This window comes from Gobius niger, assembly GCF_951799975.1.
Source record: "Gobius niger genome assembly, chromosome: 4".
Taxonomy (NCBI): Eukaryota; Metazoa; Chordata; class Actinopteri; order Gobiiformes; family Gobiidae; genus Gobius; species Gobius niger.
Genome location: NC_136855.1, coordinates 26,615,847 through 26,635,522, shown reverse-complemented (window position 1 = coordinate 26,635,522; position 19,676 = coordinate 26,615,847). Strand labels below are relative to the sequence as shown.

At 40.2% G+C, this 19,676-nt stretch overlaps 1 protein-coding gene across 7 annotated transcripts in view; it reads right to left on the bottom strand.

Moving 5' to 3' along the window:
* Positions 1-895: 895 nt before the first annotated feature.
* The window catches only part of celf6 (CUGBP Elav-like family member 6), a 153,587-nt gene continuing 134,806 nt past the window's right edge, over positions 896-19,676 (bottom strand). For 6 of the 7 annotated variants that reach the window (XM_079555345.1, XM_079555346.1, XM_079555349.1 and 3 more), the window contains 5 exons: positions 17,635-17,697; positions 16,592-16,672; positions 13,100-13,243; positions 7,844-7,993; positions 896-3,986 (listed from right to left, as the gene is read on the bottom strand). In XM_079555345.1, coding sequence (XP_079411471.1) covers positions 7,866-7,993; positions 13,100-13,243; positions 16,592-16,672; positions 17,635-17,697 — 416 coding nt within the window. In that variant the 3' untranslated portion in view covers positions 896-3,986; positions 7,844-7,865. The remainder of the gene's footprint in view (positions 3,987-7,843; positions 7,994-13,099; positions 13,244-16,591; positions 16,673-17,634; positions 17,698-19,676) is intronic. The other variant, XM_079555347.1, reaches the window with a different exon arrangement.

The window sequence follows — 19,676 nt, the reverse complement described above, 5'->3', positions numbered from 1 at the left end:
TACATTTTGAGGATTTGAATTCTTTGTTTTGACCCACTTTATATTTGACAAAAGAAACATTGTTGTCCTACTTTTTCCTTTGGCAAATTCATGTCCCCGGTGATAGATACATGTGGCTCCAATTACCATTTTACCTGGCTACAATTGGAAAAAGGTTTATCTTAAGGCGAGACACTGCAGGTGAAGCCGTTTTCTTGCATTTAATGTTTTCATTTGGGAACGAGCCGTTTTATACAGTTTAAAGCTGCATTATGCAACTTTTTATGTGGGGGAAAAAAAGTTGATATTTGTGCGTATTTGACCTTGTAGTGACCCAGCAGCTGTATGAATATTAGCATGGCTCCTTTACTTTCCATCACAGTGGCCTCTCGGACACTCCGGGATCAATAAGGTTTTCACTGTGGACGGACCATCTTACAAGAAAACCTACAACACAATTGATCCTGGAGCATCGTAGAGACCACCGTGATCGAAAGTAAAGATGCTGAGCTCTCATACAGCCGCTTGGTCACTAAAAGGTCAAATACGCACAACATCACCTTGTATTTTTCATTATAAGTTGCATAATGCACTTTTAAAGCAGTACTAAGTAACTTGTTTACCTTAATAAATCATTTTTGTAGTCCCTCTGGGGGTAATACAAGTATTAATGGGATGATTGGGGGCTTTTTCATCTCCCCCTGGTCTCTCTGTTCAGAAAACCACAATTGCAACTCCGCTGTCTACGAGTCGGAGGCCCCAATACACACTAATGGAATCACGAAGAAGAAGCTAACCGCTAACAGGCAAAGCTAACTGTGGGCTAGCACCACTTAAACAGTATTTTTACAGCCAAGTTTGAGTGAAAAAAAAAAATCTCATTTGTGTAATTGGATGTACAACATCCCTCTCTCTTTGTCTTTTCTGTCAGTGTAGTATTTACTCTCACGGACAATTAATGAGTAAAAAAACACAACAAGCTACGACACCTGCAGTGGAGCTTATGGTCTCCAGGGGCATGAGTTACTTAGTACTGCTTTAAGAATGGCCAAATTAACTATATGCAGTAATGGATACAGCCGGGAATTTTTTGTTGACACATTAAATAAAAAGTTTATATGTTAAGGGAGCAAATTGTCCCCAATCTGAAAATGAAAAAAACATTGTGTTTGGCCTGCAGTGTCTCCACCGAAGCATGACCTTACCTAATTTATAGGCCAGACTGGAACTGAACTCAAAACACTGCAACAACTCTTGGACTAAACTGGACCAAAACCAGAACCAAGCCAATTACAAGAAGAAAAAAAAAAAGGCCAAAGAAGCCTCATAACCACTTCTAGTGTTTTGTTTGTGAACCACTTTCCGTACTAATTGTGGAAAGCCCTATTCCGCGTCCTCCTTTTGGGTAAATTTGGCAGTGCTATCATTGCCAGGTCAGCCTTGCCAGGGAGTAGGCACAAACATAATTCTCTCTAATCTTCCTTCTGTCATCCACGTGCATGCAGGGGACCATCCTCTCTCCCGTCATTTGGTCCAAATGATTATCCCGGCGATTTTTCACTTGGTTGCTGCTAATGTATAGAGGCTGGTGATTACGGTGTGATTAGGGAGAAAGGTGAAATAGCATGTCTAATACGGTGCAGGAGATAATTGGAGGGTAGCGATGTGCGGGTTTGGAGAAGGGGGGAAAAAGGGAAAAAAAAAGAGAGTTTGCTAAGCAGCTGGGCCGTGACTTTAGAAAGCGGAAAGGCATGGACGGCTCACAGCGCGGGGGAAAAACGAGAGTGAGAATCAAACCTTCTGCTTATTTAAATGACAACAAATGGCAGTGCACTGAAGTCGGCTGAATCTGCTGGCACGTGTTCTCGGTTTGGAATAGACATGAAGGAAGACAGAAAGAGGGGGAAGTAAGCTCTGAGAATGTCAATGTCTATTTTAAACGCTTCTGCAGTAATCGCTATTTAAGTTTATATGCAAGAGGTCAATTTCAGGATACTGGTGTTTGAGCATGTTCTGTATATACTGTAAGCTTTATTTTAGGGATCACAGAGTTGTGGCTTGACCTTCTTTGCCCTGCCCGCCTCTTTTTGTCTTACTTCTGCCGTCCGGGGCTAGTGTTCAGACGCGAGCTGGTGGAGGACACACGAGTGTAAAGATTGACAGAAACAGCTTTGTCTCTCCCTATACACTCGTTTGAAGCCTGTATTGATTGGTCTTAGTTCTAACGGTCAGAATGAAGAGTCTTGGACAGTAAATCAAGACGACTGTGGGTCAGTCCGTCCTGCTCGGCAACAAAGTCAGACGCGAGCTCAATGAACGTGTTTGAATATTACTCGGAATTCAGTCAAACGTGACTGTAAATGCGTATTTTCTGGAAAGACAAATCGCTGAATTGACAGGAACACACTCTATTGCAGCAACTAGTGGACAAACATATCCTTGGCATCGTGTTGTTTAGTCTTGTAGTTTCTTTTTTTGTAAGTTTTTTTTCCTCCTTTTCTCTAACAGCATGCATGTTTATAGTGAAAAGCACCGGTACTTTCTGCTGGCAGTTTTAGTAGCTTCTTCCTCCAACTCCCCTCCTCTTGGGCCCCCTCTGTCAATCTGTGGCTTTTTTAGGTTTCGCACTCAAATGTTGACTTACAAAAGGTCATGGAAAAGAGCCGAACAGAGCAAACAAAAAGCAAAGACTTTTCGGTGTCTGTTTCGCTTGGTCATTACAGTGGATTGTCGCTTGAACACAAAAGGCTAGTGGGGAGGGGGGGGGGGAAGCCTTCCATGTCTGCACCCCTGTCCAGCACAGACTCTCCAGAAGTCCAGTCGTTTTTGTTTGTCTTATTGTCCTTCTGTTGTTTTTTTTTTTTTTGGGAGATTTTTCAAAACAGTCCATTCTCGAGCCGATGACCGTAGTGACGTATACATCATGATGGGCGAAGATATCCAGTGGCTAATACCATTAATGTCCAAGAAGAAAGAAAACACACTGTGTACAGGGGCAGGTGAACGCTTCCTTCAACTGTATATCTCCTCCGTTTGCCCCCCACTCAAAGCAACTTCAAGTATTTTTTTTTTTCTCTCAAACAACAGCATGGGTTTTGCAAATATACATTATTTTTCTAATCTATTTGACTATTCTACATCCTGGTGCTAAGCCAGAGCAAAATCAGCCCCTATACTACGACGCCATGTCTTTTTTAAACACTATTTCCATTTTCTTTTATTCATACTTACAGTAGGCCACTGGATATTGATTTAATGATTTTTTTTACTACGAGTAAATTGTAATACTTGCAGCTACAAGGTATGAGTTTTTTTTAAATATATATATTTATATATTTATATATTTATATTCTTTTAAAAAGCATTTAGTCCTTTGGTCCCTATTTCCTAAGGAATGATGCATGTAAATTATCCTGGATTCTCCTCCTCGTCTCCTCTGTCGTCTTGTTTTTCTTCATTTAATCCAGAGCTTGCCCTGTCACAGAGCACAACACCTGTGTAGGCACAAAAACCAAAATGGCAGCAGGCTGGTGTGTGTGTTAGTGTGTCGTGTTTCGCTTCAGTACTTGAGTTGGCATCTGCACGTATTTATACATGTACAAAGTTTTTTTTTTTTTTCTTCATTTTATATCTTCTTTGTGTATATGTTTGGTTTGTTTTCTGTGTGTTTCTCTATATCCTGTGTTGGTATGCATGCTTTGAGCATAATGAGTCTATAAAGGTTTTTCCCCGTCATGTCTAAAAAACAGCAGCAAAAAGTTGGTCTCTGCAAAAAATCTTCTTCCACAGACGCCAAAGCAAAACAGGGAAAAAGAGGCATTTGCGAAGAAAAAAAACATAAAGAAGAATAAGAAAAAACTCTGGGATCCTTCTTTCAGTCACCCAATCTTTCCGCAGGTTTCTCCAGCAGGATCAAGGGACCACCCTTCCTTCATGATATGTAGCAGAGCAAGAAGTCTTTGTACTTTTACTGCACTTGTGGAAATAAGGTGTTGTGGCCCTTCATCCTGTGACAGAGAGAGAAGAGAGACAGAAATAGTGGATTTAGAGCAGTGGCGGTGGCAAACATGCACAGGGTTGCTGGATCCTGGTTATCACACAGACTGACAGGCACAGCCAACAGCATGAGAAAAAGACAGGAAAGGAAGGAGGAAAAAACCATGAGGGTGTCAGTCAACAGAAATAGGTGGGCAAGGAGTGGGGTGGAAGATTCCTGTTGGAGCCATGTGAAAAAAGAAATTGACTTTCTGAGTTATCAAACCTCATTTAAAACATTTCTCGGAGACACATTAGTGTTGGACAGACCGTGGTGTAATGACTAAGGCACGACAATAGTAGCCCAGTGTGAATGGAAACATCGACTTTAATTGGTACAACAGAAAACACTCTTTCAAATCCTGCTTTGAAATTGTGCCTCAGCATTTAATGTGTCCACACTGACAGAGAATCTAGTTTACAGATTATTATGCCCTAATATGGTGAGCAATGATGTGGATGTACCGCCCTGAAGAAAAAGACTCCCCGGGAAACAACATGAAAGGGTGGGACCATGGGTACCCAGTTGCTCTTTGCCATACCTATAATGTAAATGAGTTTGTTATTATTTCATATGTCGCTGTTTGCTGAGGGAAAGGCTTCGAGCTTCTTCTACTGTATGTGTTAAAGCAACAATAGTCGTTAGCAATATAAACCACAAACCCAAAGGCACATGCCCTCTCCAAAGCCACAAGTGACTAACAGTCCAACATGATCTCTTGCATTTTGGTATGAGCTGTTTGTCTCCACATTACGTCAGCATCTTTTAGATGGCTGTATAAAAGACACCTGACTGTTAAGAGGCAGTGTATTGATAGAAAGACTTCATCACTTGCCGCACGCCTGGATGGAAACAGCAGAGTTCATTGCATACACAACAGGAGAGGGTGTCGACTGCAGTGCAGTGGAGCAAACAAGGCAAACCAGCTTAGGAACAAAAACTATGGCCAAGAGAGAAAGATATAAACCTGCTTTTGCAAAAAGGGACCTTATTCTGCTTTGTGCAGACAATTGGAAAACAATAAAAACAACAACACATTTATCTGTAGGCTTAATGCTATCAAAAGTTCACCAATCAAAAGCAAATAATGACGTGTGTATTTTTTTCTGTATTTGCAAATGCATGTGTACAAAGTGGCTTTTGGCGATGTGGCTCTGGAGTGCTGCATCCAGCTCTCCTGGTGTAATTGGTTTGCTCCTTCATAAATAAATAAATGAGAAGTGATTCTCATGTTAGGCAAATAAAACAATCTTGCAGAAGTACTCCCTGTGCAGATGAAATCCACAGAGAAGTGGAGTGTCAACATTTGCTTGTGCTCTTGGAACCCGCTGTGGAGAATTAATTGGCTATACAAACATAAGGTTGTTCTGGCCATCTTTCAACTAAAAAGCTGTCGATCAGGGCAGAAAAGAGCCTTTTGCAAAGTTTAAAAATCATAGGCAGCTGAAAAGACATTGTTGATGAATGTGAAGGAATATAGAAATAGAAATGCAGTACATCCATACACATGAATCCACAGGAGAAAGTAAAACATCACAAGGGCACACACAAGCACAAAGGATTAAGGCCACTTCCAGTTATAGTCCACCAACGAGTCATCACATCATTTACATTATAAGAACAACAATACCAGCCAAGAGAGGCGTCAATAAACTGCACTCCACAAACTGCCAATATACAGAATACACTATTTACAATCAATATATAAAGAGTCTACAGAGATAGATTTGGAGAGATACCAACGCCACGTCATGCAACGCAGTCACAGTCCCACCACATGACGTCATCCAAAAGAAAATGACACCATGGGTTCACTTACAGCTGTGGGAACTCGGCCCCAGACAGGAGGGGGTGTGGCTAATGCAGGCAGGCCACCTCACACTGTGATGGGCCATGTCAGGTGCCACGATGTTGGGGTGCAAAAGAAGGAAACAAACAGTGGGATTTTCTTCTTCTAAAGTCACATTTTTAAAACCACATTCACCCTCTCACTTGTCTCGTCTGGCAAATTAACGATTATCATAGTTATCAATACTCTCAAGCTGGTTGGGAAGAAAGAGACAATCAAAGTGAAATAACAAGGGATGTAAACGGGCAAGGAAGTGCCTCTCCAGCGGTGGAATATTTGCAGGTTAAAAAGTTGAATTGATGTTTTATATTCACAGAATAACCCTTACAGCAGAGAGACGTACTTTAGGAACTCGCCCTGCCTACAGTAATTGGAATTGCCGAGCATTGTTTGCTGTGAAGGTGGTCATACAGTGATTTTTTTCTTGAATTAAGTTTATCTTTAAGACACAGAGCGCAATTTCAGAATAGGATGGCTCCAGAGACCAGTGAAGAAAATGCTGTCTGATGGTGTTTTTAATTCAACTTCAAAGTGAAGTAGCAAAGCATTACAGAAAGAAAGGCTCTGAAGTTATCAGTGCATTAAGGTTTGCTCACTTCTACCTATGAACACAAAAGCTCATCATTCACGTTTCATCAGGTTATTTCATCATAATAATGCAGAAGTTTGAATTAAAAAGCTGTATTCACTGGCTCTCGCCTCGCTCCCCAAAACTTTCTTTCTCTTCTTTATAATGCCTGCCCCCAGCTTTTGGTTTGTATTGCAGTAGCAGAGTATGACAAAGATTAGGAGTGAGGACAAAGGGACATGTGACACATGGATAGACACACACACACTCTCACACCAACACACTTCCCTACACACACGATTAAAAGTAAAACTGTTTCATGTACAGTCGAAGTCAAAATGAAAGTCTGTCCTCCACTCCCTCCGTAAGTAAGCCTGCTTGTGTGAAAGAGATTATTCGTAGACACCTCAGATGAGATCACAATGTACAAAATAAACACCCCTCATTTGTATTGTGCGCTATTTTCTGCCTTTGAAATCTCTGACTCCAAAAACAAGCAAACAAGTGGCATTTTAAGGCTTTTATTTATGGAGGAACATAATCTAGACTTTTCTCTGTGTGCCATCTGCAGTCATCATAAGTTCATCCATGATATTAAAAGTTTAAATAATCTTTTTTTAGATATGACTTTTACATATCTCAATGCCAGATCTTCGAGTCAATTTTACTTTTCTTCTGCTTCTGTAATAAAACGCAGCCCACGTTGTGGAGATAAAGCTTCGGTGTATCATAAATATGCATTGTGTTGATGAGCGCCGCTTTCTCTTAAATAAATGTTTAACTGACTTTTGCATGTTGCTAAGCAGCAAAGTCTACAGCTGTACTATTTTCAGGCTGAACTGATTGGCCTGTGCATTTGTGAACTGCTGGTTTAACAGCTTGTATTGATTCTCTGAGCTATACCCAGCAGACAGCTATTTATGCACAGCTAGGTATTGATGATGTCATTAATTTGCACAGGAGCAACCTGCATCCGGTACAAATTAGATTTTAGACTGCAAAGGAAACAAAAACAATTTTGTGGAGCAGGGCGACCTGACAAAAATCTGAAGAGGCTCATTTAACAAAAATTGATGCCTGGAGTTGCTGGTGCCCTGACACATACAAAACAGCACGACCAAAAATAGGCACAGAAATATAAGCAGACAGTATCTCACCAACACTCCTGCTCTGTCAATTTTGACAAGTTTACAATTCTTTAAAAACTTGCACACAATATAAATACATTAACATTAACTTGTAGACTAATGCTAAGGAGATAAGGTGAAATATGGTTATATGCATTTTTAAAGAGCATATTGTTTATTTTTTGGGGGGAAATTAACATTTACATGTACATTATATACATAAACTTATTTAGGAGGAAAAATGGTCCGAACACATGGCGCTGTTGTGTGTTTTGCTACGGTACCTGGGTATGGACAGCAGGCGAGTCAGTAAGGTCGGTTGGCATCCTTTGGCCGCTTGAGCTGTACCTTCAGCCTCTTCATGCCTATCTGAAAACCATTCATGGCCTGGATCGCCGCTTGAGCGCTGGACGGATTATCAAAACTCACAAAACCTGAAACACAACGCAGAGGAGAGCCCATGAGAAAAGAAGAAAGGTCTGGGATTGAAGTTTTCACAAAAAGATAACAGAAATCGAGAAAGGCACAGTGAATAGAGGAACGTGATGAAAGGAGCGAACAGGAAGACCCCTTTTTAACGCCTGACAATGACATGACAATAGGCTTTTGTTTTGTCTTTTGAACAGATTAATTGGAAATCTCTGAATTAGAAAAGATTACACCGAGCACCGGTGCCTAATAACACTGATATGTAAGTGTAAAAAATCGACAGGAGCTTTTAGAAACCCAGGTAGAACAAAAAGTATTAAAGATAAAATGGGGGGGAAGGCATTTACAAGGAAAGTGTCTATAATTTTACTCGGGTTCTGTGTTGTGTCCACACACGAAAAGGATTGAGACATGTTTAATTTATTCATCACAAAGGAATCACATAAGTTCACATAATTCACATGTTCTCTATAAGATCATGCAATGTTCTTTGTCATTTATGCCACCTTTACTTTTTTTCCCTCTGTAAATCTCTGTAAGATTAAGGACAAATAGCAATACATTTAGTGATTTATCTCAACAACAATTAGCAGTATACTGAAACTAAACCCCTAAAATAACTTTTAAACTTCTAATCATGCCTGCTGATGTCATGATTTAAAGACGGACCAGCTTCACTAGACCAGCACTCATCATTCCAGTGCTCAAATTGCCTCCACTTATTGCCTGTGCAGTGTTGTTTTATCTGCATCACTCCCCTTGTCCGGCTGTTTTTATTTCCCACAGAATTGATTGTTTGAACATGAAATGACATAGTAGAATATCGAAAGGTGCGCGCTATCTGAGACTTGACAAGAACAAAGCGCATGCCTGTATTAGTTACCAGACCTGACATGCCTGTCGGTGGCTGTGTGTGCGAGCGTCTGCGTGAGGGAGTGGAAAGTAAAGGGCAGCGGGTTGTGATGAGCTGCTGGGAGCGAGGTGTTGGAGTAGGACACAAGGTGCTGCTGCTGCCTGAGTTATCGCCCCGCTGTGGAGGCAGAATTAGCCCTCAGCCCTTCCACGGCATCGGGACTCCTCGCCAAGCTCTTATCAGAACCCCGGCGTGATTGACAGGCCGAATTTTCCACCTGCCAGCTGATTTGATCACACCGCTATGGGTCCAATTTAATTTGGGGGGAGAGGGCACGCTTTTGTCAGTGCGGGGCGAGATAAGGCTGCTGCTTTTACAAACCCTTTAAACAAACTGAGCAGGGAAAGGGCCTGTCAGCTGCCAGTGATCCTGCGCTCCGATCCCCTCACACGCGCGCCTTTAATGAACCTTCATGCCTCACGTTCTACATGCCAAAGATGTCGGCCAGTGTCAGGGTACAGTAGGAGTGTATCTGAAACCATGTACTTTCAGATACATATGCATTAAACTAAAATGGCTGCTCTTCCTGACACTCAATGCCCTGAACATTACGAGAAAGATTATTAGAAAGAGACGACTGCCGCACACTGTATCAGCGGCCATGACTCTTTGTGATGATGATTGCAAAAAGCATGTGGCAAAGTTGATGTCCTTGGTCATACGGTTAAGAAGCATTCAGAGAGTTCTTTCAGGAGTGTGATAAAGTGTCTATGCCGTAGAAGATCAGGACCTCCCAGCCCTTTCCAGGTCCCTCCCCAACAAAAGCTTTTACAATTCTTCATATACATGTGTTTCCAATGACTTCACGCATAGTTCTGGCCGCCATTTTGAATACAACAAGATAAACACATGTGTGGCTCACATCTATGAACACTGAGGAAATACTACAGTAACAGCTCAGCTCTGACCTCTGTCACATGCTGTATCCAAGGGTAGATGTTTGGAGTGTGGTTCAGGGCTTTCTCTTGGAGAGGCTTATCGTGTTGAAGCTAAATGCAAACCGCTAGCATGCTAACGTCTTGAGCAGTTTAAACACTGACTCACCCGTTTCTTCACATAAACGTGTGTCTCTGGGGTCGTGATTGAGCAATGATTACGAGTACATAAAAATGCCACTGTCAATCAGTTGTCCTTCTTTTATATCCCGAGTAGAGATATTGTCACATGTTATAGTACTGCATAATTCTACTTCAGTATTCAAAATGGCCACCATAACAACAAAAGTCACATAACTGAAAGACATGTATATAGTAAGGTTCACTATGTTTAGATTTCCACTGTTGTGGGATTTAACGTGGAGAGTATGAAAACTATATTTTTTGGAAACCTTATGGCGTAAGCAATGAGAAAAACTCTTTCTATTTGCCCATGTCATTTTTCCATGAGAGTAAATGGGGAGTTCTGGTCATTGCTACGGTAACTCCATGAAACATATGACAAGGGTTTCATTGACCATGAAATTTTGTAAATTTACGTTTTTAATTCCCCATATAAACGTTTTTATCACACTTTTTTTTTTTTTTTACATATCAGAGCAAATCGAAACATTACTTTTCTGATTGCTTATTTCATAAAGTTTTCAGAAATGTATAGTTTTGATACTCGCCACAAAAATCCGGCCTAATGAGCTTCACCAGTCAATATCTGCAAATTCATTCTCTCTCGGTGTGCAACAACTCAATCGTGAACACATTGAACATTTGAGTTAATATAGTTAAGTATAAGACAAAACTAAATTGATTTTCTTGGGTACAAACTACAGGATGTGATGCGCCTTTGTTTCATCAAGTATATTCAAAAGCATGAGTCGCTCCTCGCCGTTTTTATTTTGTAAATGTAGCCCTCGGGGGGGAAAAAGCAGGAGACCCCGAACATAACATACAAAACAAATCAAGGTTATTACATATTTGACTGAAGATAGTGTCAACACAATTTTTACTTGAATGCAAACCCCTTCTTCTCCTTATAGTATCATATTTATACCCTGCAGCAAAAAACAGAAGAGATTCCGGCCCTATTTTAAGTCTCTGAGTAATTCTGTTCTCAAACGACCTTTTGAAACGCACTCATGAGTTGAATCCAGTTAATTCCACTTAACAAGGTAAGCTTTGATCACTTTAAAAGTCATCATTGAGTGACTAAATGCTGAGGATTAAGGGAAATATTGCTGTGGAAGTGTATTTCTGTGTACATCTTCAAAAGGAGTCGGTGTCAACAAATATGTCGCCTACTTAAGGTAAAAATGGTATGTCTTAAATGTTTATAGTTGTCACGATTAAGGCAGTGCTATTTTTGAGAAGCGAAACATCGGTATCGCTAAAACAGCCCAGAACAGACGACAGCTTAAGAACTTTTGCCGGTGATGAAATGATTTCTCTTGAGACTCGAAACATAGTCACTTTCCTTCATTCGTTAATTCCGTACAAAAGAGGCATGGGATTCTGCCATAACAATTAGTCTGGGAAAAAAAAATTAGAAAAGAATCAGTGGATAATTTGCTATATTTCAAGCCAGGATCTTAATTACTCGCCGTGCAAAATATGCCAGTGAGACTGATGAGGTCAAGCTCCCTTTGTCCGGCTCCTTTGTTGAGTGACAGTTAGTGATAGTGAGAGGCATATGTTGAGAAAAGGGCCCGGCGAGGCAGACAGGCCAAAAGAAAGACAGTGTCACGAGATGGACAGCAAAGAAAAGCCTCATAGATGTGCCTTGCTGAGGAGAAAGTGAAGGAAAGCCAATGCTGGGAGTCTGCCTGCGTCTCCCGGGGGCTGCTGTCCAACTAAATCAACAGCACAGGCCCACACTATAGTCTATTATTAGCTCTTTAAGCCCGTGGATTCCTCATGCACCTTCCCCATTGGACTGGATTGGTTTGCGGTGTGGGAGGTAGAACATGGGGAGGTGGGATAGTGATATCCAACTGGTGGCTCTGTGGTGAGGAGTGGGGTGTCCGAGAAAAACACTTATGTGAAGTCAAATCAAATGTGTAAATATACTGGTGGGTGTCAAATGAATAGCGACTCTGGAAATTGGATCAGGGAGTTGCGAAGTTTTAGAGATCGTTGCAGCATTTCAGCGCAGAATTACTTCTTCTGTGGGTTTAATGTACTTTAAAATTATTAATAGACGGGAACATACATGTGTATAGATGCAAGAATAAGATGTTCCAGTTTGGCATTACCCAAATCGAAAAGCTTCTTGAACAAAGCATCAAACTAGTGACGAAAACGAGGATGAAAACCCAACGATAAAGTGACAAAAAAACAAAAAAGAAAGAGCAACAAAAACGTACTGGAAAAGCAACAAAAACAAAATAAAAAAAGGACAAAAACGTGGCGAAAACATGACAAAAAATTGTCAAAGAGCAATGACGAAAGCGACAAAAAAGACAAAAACATCACAAAAAACCTGTGAAAACCAGACAAAAAAAACGTGAAAACCAGACAAAAAAACCCCCAAGAAAACTAGACAAAAAAGAGACAAAAACACGACAAAAATGTGACAAACACGGCGACAACGCATTATAAAAAGTCACAATCAGTTTTGTAGGCTTAGCTTTAGAATAAGATGTCACACTATATAGGCTGTAACTCCAGTCAAGAAGTTTTAGATTTGGGTAAAGCCGACTTGGAGAAAATGCACTCCAGGGGGGTAAGAGGTTAAACATAATTTAGATGACCTTTTTTCCCCCTCATTTCCTTGTTTTGTTGATGCGTTCTTCCAGATATATTGCAGTATATAACTGTTGCATAATCACTGATGCATAGACTTTCATGGGATTAGGCTAATCTCTATTTGATTATAAATATGAATTCCTTGTGGTATGATGAGAGTTATAATGCATGTGCTGTTCAATTTAAATACATCTAAAATGTTCTCCGTTTAAACTATGATTACCTTTACGTGTTTTGAAACATCCACCAACCTGTACTTCATTTTTGTCTGTGTCTTGTTAAATTTTCACAAATAATGAATGTAGGAATAGACGTGTGTGTATCCATGAGGCTGAGTCTCCCTTCTCGCCTCTCTGCTCAGTGGCATGTAACACCACCTTTAAAATGTTAATTGTGCCTTGATTAGAATAGACAGTGGGGATAAACGCAAACTAATTGGAAGAGAGGAGCGAGAGGCTGGAGTGGATTGCCAAAACACAGCCTAATTATTAATGACATTTTCAACGTCAATTTTTGAAACTTACCAAAACACTTGCTCTGATTGGTCGCCCGGTCCACAAAGACTTTGGCAGAAATGACGTTGCCAAAAGGCAGGAACATTTGCATGAGCTCCGCGTCTCCGAACTCCTGCGGCAGGTGATAAATAAACAGGTTGCAACCTTCTGGCCCTGGTGATGAGAGAAAGACAACAGAATGGATTATATGCATTCATAAACATAGGGATGGCCAGACTCTGCACAGACTGACCTCCACAATATGGGGATAAAATATAACGCCACCACAATCCAACTAGGTCAACACGTTTTACCAACCACAGCTTGTACAATATGCTTGAACTCTGCGGAAAAACCTACATTTTGTTTGGAAGAATGTCAGTGACAGCACTGACAGTCAGTGACACATTTTATTTACCACTTAACACAGAAAGTGTGGCGTACATTGAGCAATAACATGAACATTTTGCAAATGAAACACATCGTAGAATATTGCTTTATCTTTGAATCTATTTAAATCCTTTGACATGGCTCTGATTCAATATTGTACATTTGGTATGTAGTCCTAAACACTTAATTATAGAGGCATTTATAGAAGCATGATTTGCATTTTAAGGCCTTAAACTGAGAGCAAATCCCTTCTTTCACATTAAATCTTAATTAGTACATTTTAATGCTCTGTATACATGCAGTGCCCACGGATAATGTGTCAGCGAATACGCAAAGGCTAACACTTCAGTGGAATGAACAAGGAAAGTAGAATCCAGCAGCAAGAAACCAGGATGTATTTTTTATGCTTGTATTTACAGTCAGTCATAATGGTCATGTTCTGCACCATTAAGAAGCCGGGATAACTGTATGCACTCCAAAATTGTAAACGTCTCAAATTATTTCACTTGAGTTGTTTCTGACTCGATTCCATACATTTTGTCTTTGTTTCAGGTTGATTCATCTGCCAATGGAGTAAGAAATTTGCACTTGTCCCATTGGCAGTTTTACTTTGTTATTTCAAGCAAGAATAGCTTAGAAGAACCAGTCTGAAATGTCACCGAACAAGCAAAGCATTATTGGTCCGATCAGGATTAAAGTCTAGATGAGTGAAAATCGCTGAAAAACAAGACTGATTTTCTCAATTCAAGTAATTTAAACCCACGCTTGATTTCTGTAGTGTGGATGGGCATCTGTACTAGAAATGCACCGATCCAGCTTTTTTGCTACCAACACCGATACTGGGGTTTGTGTATCTGCCGATATCTGATATTTATCGATACCAAGAGACTTTCTTCAAAGTGTCTTTCTCTGAGTGGAAAACTGAATTGACTTTTCACAATTTTGAGATCAATGAAGTCAAATTTTATTGTCACAATGTTACAGATCAATTGTCAATTATCAATCTATACTAATTATCCTTGGGTATATGACAGGCTTTAGTTTACATCAATATAAACAACTCACATAAAGTGATGTGATCATTACAAATATGTTAGATCAGTTATTTCTTAAACTAAAATACAAACACTTGGCTTCGGTAGTGGTTATTTTATTGTATTAGGCTTCTTTTGGTATTTCTATCATACCTTCTGACCCACCCGCTTTAGCATGCTATTGCTAGTGCGGCATTTTGCGCAGCGATCAAAATTCTAAATTCTGTGTGAATGAATGAATTCTCCTTTAAAATGACATACAACATTCCCATACTTAGATTTAGGTGGTAAAAGTTGTGTTTTTAAGGTGTTGAGAGCCAAAACTGGTATTGGTTCAGTATCGGATATTTGGAGCCGATATCCGATATCTTCTTTTTTTCAGTATCAGCTGATTAGAGTGACACATTTTGTAAATAATAATACAACCACAAGTCGCAAACAGTGTGCCATTGTGGATTCTGTTGGCATCTGGTGTAAAAGCTACAGACAATTATACATTTGTACATATAGTCACATAGAAACATGTGATATTCTCTATTGCTCAGCCTATATACATGTAGAAAAATGTTTCAGTGAGGGTATGTGACTTAAAACGTATGACAAATCAATATGAATCATTGTATGCTATGAGGCAAGAGCGTAGAGCCACATGGAATCAATGTTTTAGAAGAAATAAACCACTGTGACAGACCGGAGTAGGGAGAAACCACAGCACGCATTAAGACATAAGCCAAATTTTTGCCCCAATTCCTGTGTGGTGACAGTTGGGACTTTCTTTCCAATCTCTCCCTTTCCACGCTTCCACACTTGCTCGCCCAGCTGCCGCATATTGTACGGGCCAATCTGGATAAGGGGTGGACTGGACTAGAGAAAGCCAAGCATGGATACCCCCCACCTCTCTCGCCACGCACCCCCCCCCACACACACACACACGCACACATAGGGGGGGCCTTGGAATGTGATGGACTCAGGGACAGTAAGCCCGCCGCTGGCTGACTGGCTACTATTCTGTCGTGTCTCAGTGCTCAGCATGATAGCATGACCAGATGAGACTGAGGAGGTCTGCTGCTGCTGCTGCTGCTGAGGAGAAGGCTGATAAGAGGACTGCAGAGCTGGCCAGGCTCACAGAGATACGGGACACACACAAATTCACACTTCAGATTATGTTTTTATTTATACAGGCTGGGCCCAAGAGTTTATTCCCCCCCCCTTTTTATGTTGCAAACACTAAGTGGTGACACATTTTTTGGACATGTGCATTTTGTTCTTTGGGTCATTTAAAGACTGTGTTTAAATATTAATACAAATTGCTAGGTGCATGGGGAAAAACATTAAGAAGGCATTGTGCAAAGAAGTGCAGTGGAACATTTAAAAATTGTCATAAATACTTGAGCCAGAGAACTTACTTAAGCCATGAGAGAACTGCCAAAGGGATCCAAACTGGCAAACGTCTATCCCCCATTAAAACAGATTGGAATCACATTTAAATTCATATATTTTCTGTGTAGTTGCTCTATTTACATTTTTGTGTCAATTCCGCTTTATATCCTTGTCATGCACTGGCACCACTCAAATAATGTAAACAAACTAATTCCTCCTGCAGGCAGTTTTGAAAGTACACTAAAGTGCAGTCCTTATGATGAATATTCATGCCTTTCCAGACTGTCTTGGGCAATCATACAGAAAGATAATTGAGACTGACAAATTCTGCCAAATGGAGTGATTTACAATCACAGTATATCCTATGCTTTATTACATCTAATGCTATGGCACAAGAGTGAGCACTATGTTAGGAATGGCAATAAATGATTATGCATGCAGCTAATTAATGTGATGAATATTTATAACCACTTAAACACATTGTAATGGACTGATTAAGCAGTCCGATGCTGTGAGTTGGAATTAGTGCAGTTTTTGAATAATGACAGACTAACTTTCCATCTCACTGCTAATGTTCGTCTCTTTAAACGGGGAGCCTTTTTCTCACATTTTCCCCAGCCAGCTCTTTCCTGCTAATTCAAAGCAGCGTAGCTACATTAGAATGGAACATGGCAATTATCACCTTTTATCTTGGGTGGGCGCGCTCGCTAGCTCTTACCTTCCCTCTGTTGCTGGGGAATGATGGTTGGTTGCTGGGGGAACGCTTGGCTGATTGGCGCATAGGCGGCAGGATAGGCTGCTGTTGCAAAGGGAGAAAACAGAGAGGAAATTTGTTTTGTATCTGCATTTTTATATTTGACTCAACAAAAGTCATATTAAGAATTTACTGCGTGCTTTAATCCACACTTTGGATATCTGATCTATGATAAAGGTAACCTGCATTCTTATAAAGCTATACAAAAAGGGGCTAAAAAACATTATTGCTCAACTTTGACTCATGAAAGTGAAGAGAACCAGGAACTATAAAATACATTTGTCTCAAATTGTAGCAAGTTGAGTTGCATAACATATAGGAGTGACAAAATATAATTTTGAATGTCTGTTTACATTTAGTTGACTCCTTATTTGTTAAAAAGTCTGAAGGCAGACATGCATAACATAATCTTATGTAAATACTGTATTTCTTGTTTTGCAATATTGTGTTACTTTTATTGCAAAAACAATACAGTTACAGGTTTATTGTGCAACCCTTGAAACAAGTCATCATGTAATCTCAAATGTAAGGTTTTTAGAGACATATTGCACTGAATGTTCACTAAGGATGATGGTAAACATGCTAAATACTCAAGTTGGTGTTCACATAGAAGTAGTATATTCATGCAACAGTGCATTGCAGATGTACAGATGTATTTACTGGCCCATTACTGAACCAAGTTATTCGGCAGCTCTTTTGTTTACTTCTTCTTCTAATGTGATTCATCCTGCTGGCAACTAACATGACAGATTTTAATGTTTGGTTTTTTCACCATTTGATCCAGATTTCTATTAGCTGCTTTTGCTCTGAAAAGTCCCAAGACTATTATCACATGGAAATGAACCATCCACATGTATGTCAAGTTGTCTTATCGAGGAAGAATCGTTGACATGTCTTGCAGCTATCTCTCCCTGTCAATGTGACGTGACAAACAGAGGTGTAGTGTGAAGGGGACAGATGGAGAGGGAGAGAGAGAGGGCTGAGCAGGTAGAGGAGAGACGGCTCACCTGCGTAGTGTTGGACGCCAGCATAAGCCTGTTGGAGAGGGTCAGTCACCGTTGGACTCTGTGCTGCAGGAACAGGAAAAGAGCCAGAAACACGGGTGACTGAGAGGAAGACTCCAGCCAAAAGCGCCATGCAAGTTAGAGATTTTGGAACGTCTGCCCTGCTGAATAAAGTAAGCTTACACAATTGTAAAACAAACATGGAGGCCAAAAATAACAAAAAACAATATTTGCATATGTTGTTTTCATAGATACAGTCATGGCGTCATTGTGTGGTCTGGCATGGGGGAAAACAGCACCTGCTTAAAAACATGACTTGTGCATCTATTTCGTATGCTTTTTAAGCCTATGTTTTTAGGTGAAATCTAAAACCTGTTTTTTTCTACACTTTGCTGATGTCATCATTTCTGGCAACAAATAAATTAAGCACCTACTGCGATGAATGAACAATAACATATCTGTAGGCAGTGATTGAGCACTCAGTGTAGGGTTTTATTGTTCATTTAATTTACGACCAAAATCAAATAGGGACATTATTAAAGCCTCAGTTAAACAGGTTACATGTTGCTATGCATCACACTCATTTAATGGCATAACTCAAAACATCTACAAACAATCATATGAGATGTGCTCCTAATGCTCGGCACAGATAATGGGTTATCAAAATAAAGCACTTGGAAGAGACTACAGGTCAACCGAAATGGATTTTTCTCATGTTGATGCCAATTTTTTAAGATTTTGATTGGCCGATGCCGATTTTTAAACATGTCACATCTATAATCCTGTGTATGAAGCTTCTAAACTGTAAAATGTGCCAGTGTTGAACTGTGACAGTAGGGGGGGCTTTATTAGGGGCAGAGGGCTGATTTATGGATTTATGTTTAGTAGGTACTTCAGGGGGGACCTCATGCAAAAGAAAAAATGAGCAGATTCCCAAACTAGAAACGGTCTCTATCTCTTATTTACAATATTTAAAATAGGTGTGCAAACTTGCAATATTTATCTGCTTATTGGAGCCCTAGGAAGTTGTGGGAGATTTTAGGGCTCTTTCCAATGCTAACGGTTCTCTAGCACTTTCAGTTCCAGAGATATTGGCCTATTGTAAAATACACCAATATATTGGTCGACCTCTAGAAGAGACTACAACTTGTAGTCAGCTCATACCTGTAGTTAAAACAGAGCAATGCCACTGAGGCCGGAAGAGGTGCCATACCAACTACTGTAAATATTTTGAAGCATGACTTTTAAGTGATTATATATTGAGTAAATTGTGGAGATTCCGACATGTTGTGAATGCAGCACGATGCTGGCAACAAACAGTTAAGGTGCGCGAGGAGAGAAAAAGCAAATTGGAAATTGGCTGAGCTGGTGGGAGAGCGTCGGGGGGCGGGATCACAGTGGGAGAAATTTGGGTTGTCATTTCTCTGAGTTCTTCAAAATGCCTGTTCACCCCAGATGTTTGCATCAAATATTAACAACATGCCAAACAAACCACTTTGTAGTTCATTACAATTGCAGCTGCCTCTGAATAATGCAGTGACAGTGGGGGGAGTGTGTGTCTGTCAGTTCTTCAGGAATGAGCCCCAGACAACATTAAGAAGCCGAGGACGGGACGAGACACATCAAATTAACCATAATGGACTGATGGAGAGAAGTGATGAATTCATCCTGATACTGAGGATGGCAGCTCCAAAATCTGCCAAAGACACTCTTGACTGACCCTCGAAGCTTAAAGCACTTCAACTCAAATATGAAAAAGATGTCTGATGGAGAGCTGTGGCAACTTTTAATCTGGAACATATGTGTTTTCAATAATGTCATATTTGTTCTTTTGCATTTTGACTTATTCCGATTCATTGCAGTTAATTTGAATGAGATTATTACATTCATTATTAATACTAGGCCTTCATTAAACACACTTACAATGTGTAATTTGTAATGCAAGTGTGTGTTAATATACATGATACATAGTTTGGAGCATACCACTTTATGGTTGCATTTGGCTCATATGGTGACCATCCATTAGAGATGTGGTTCTCAAGTTG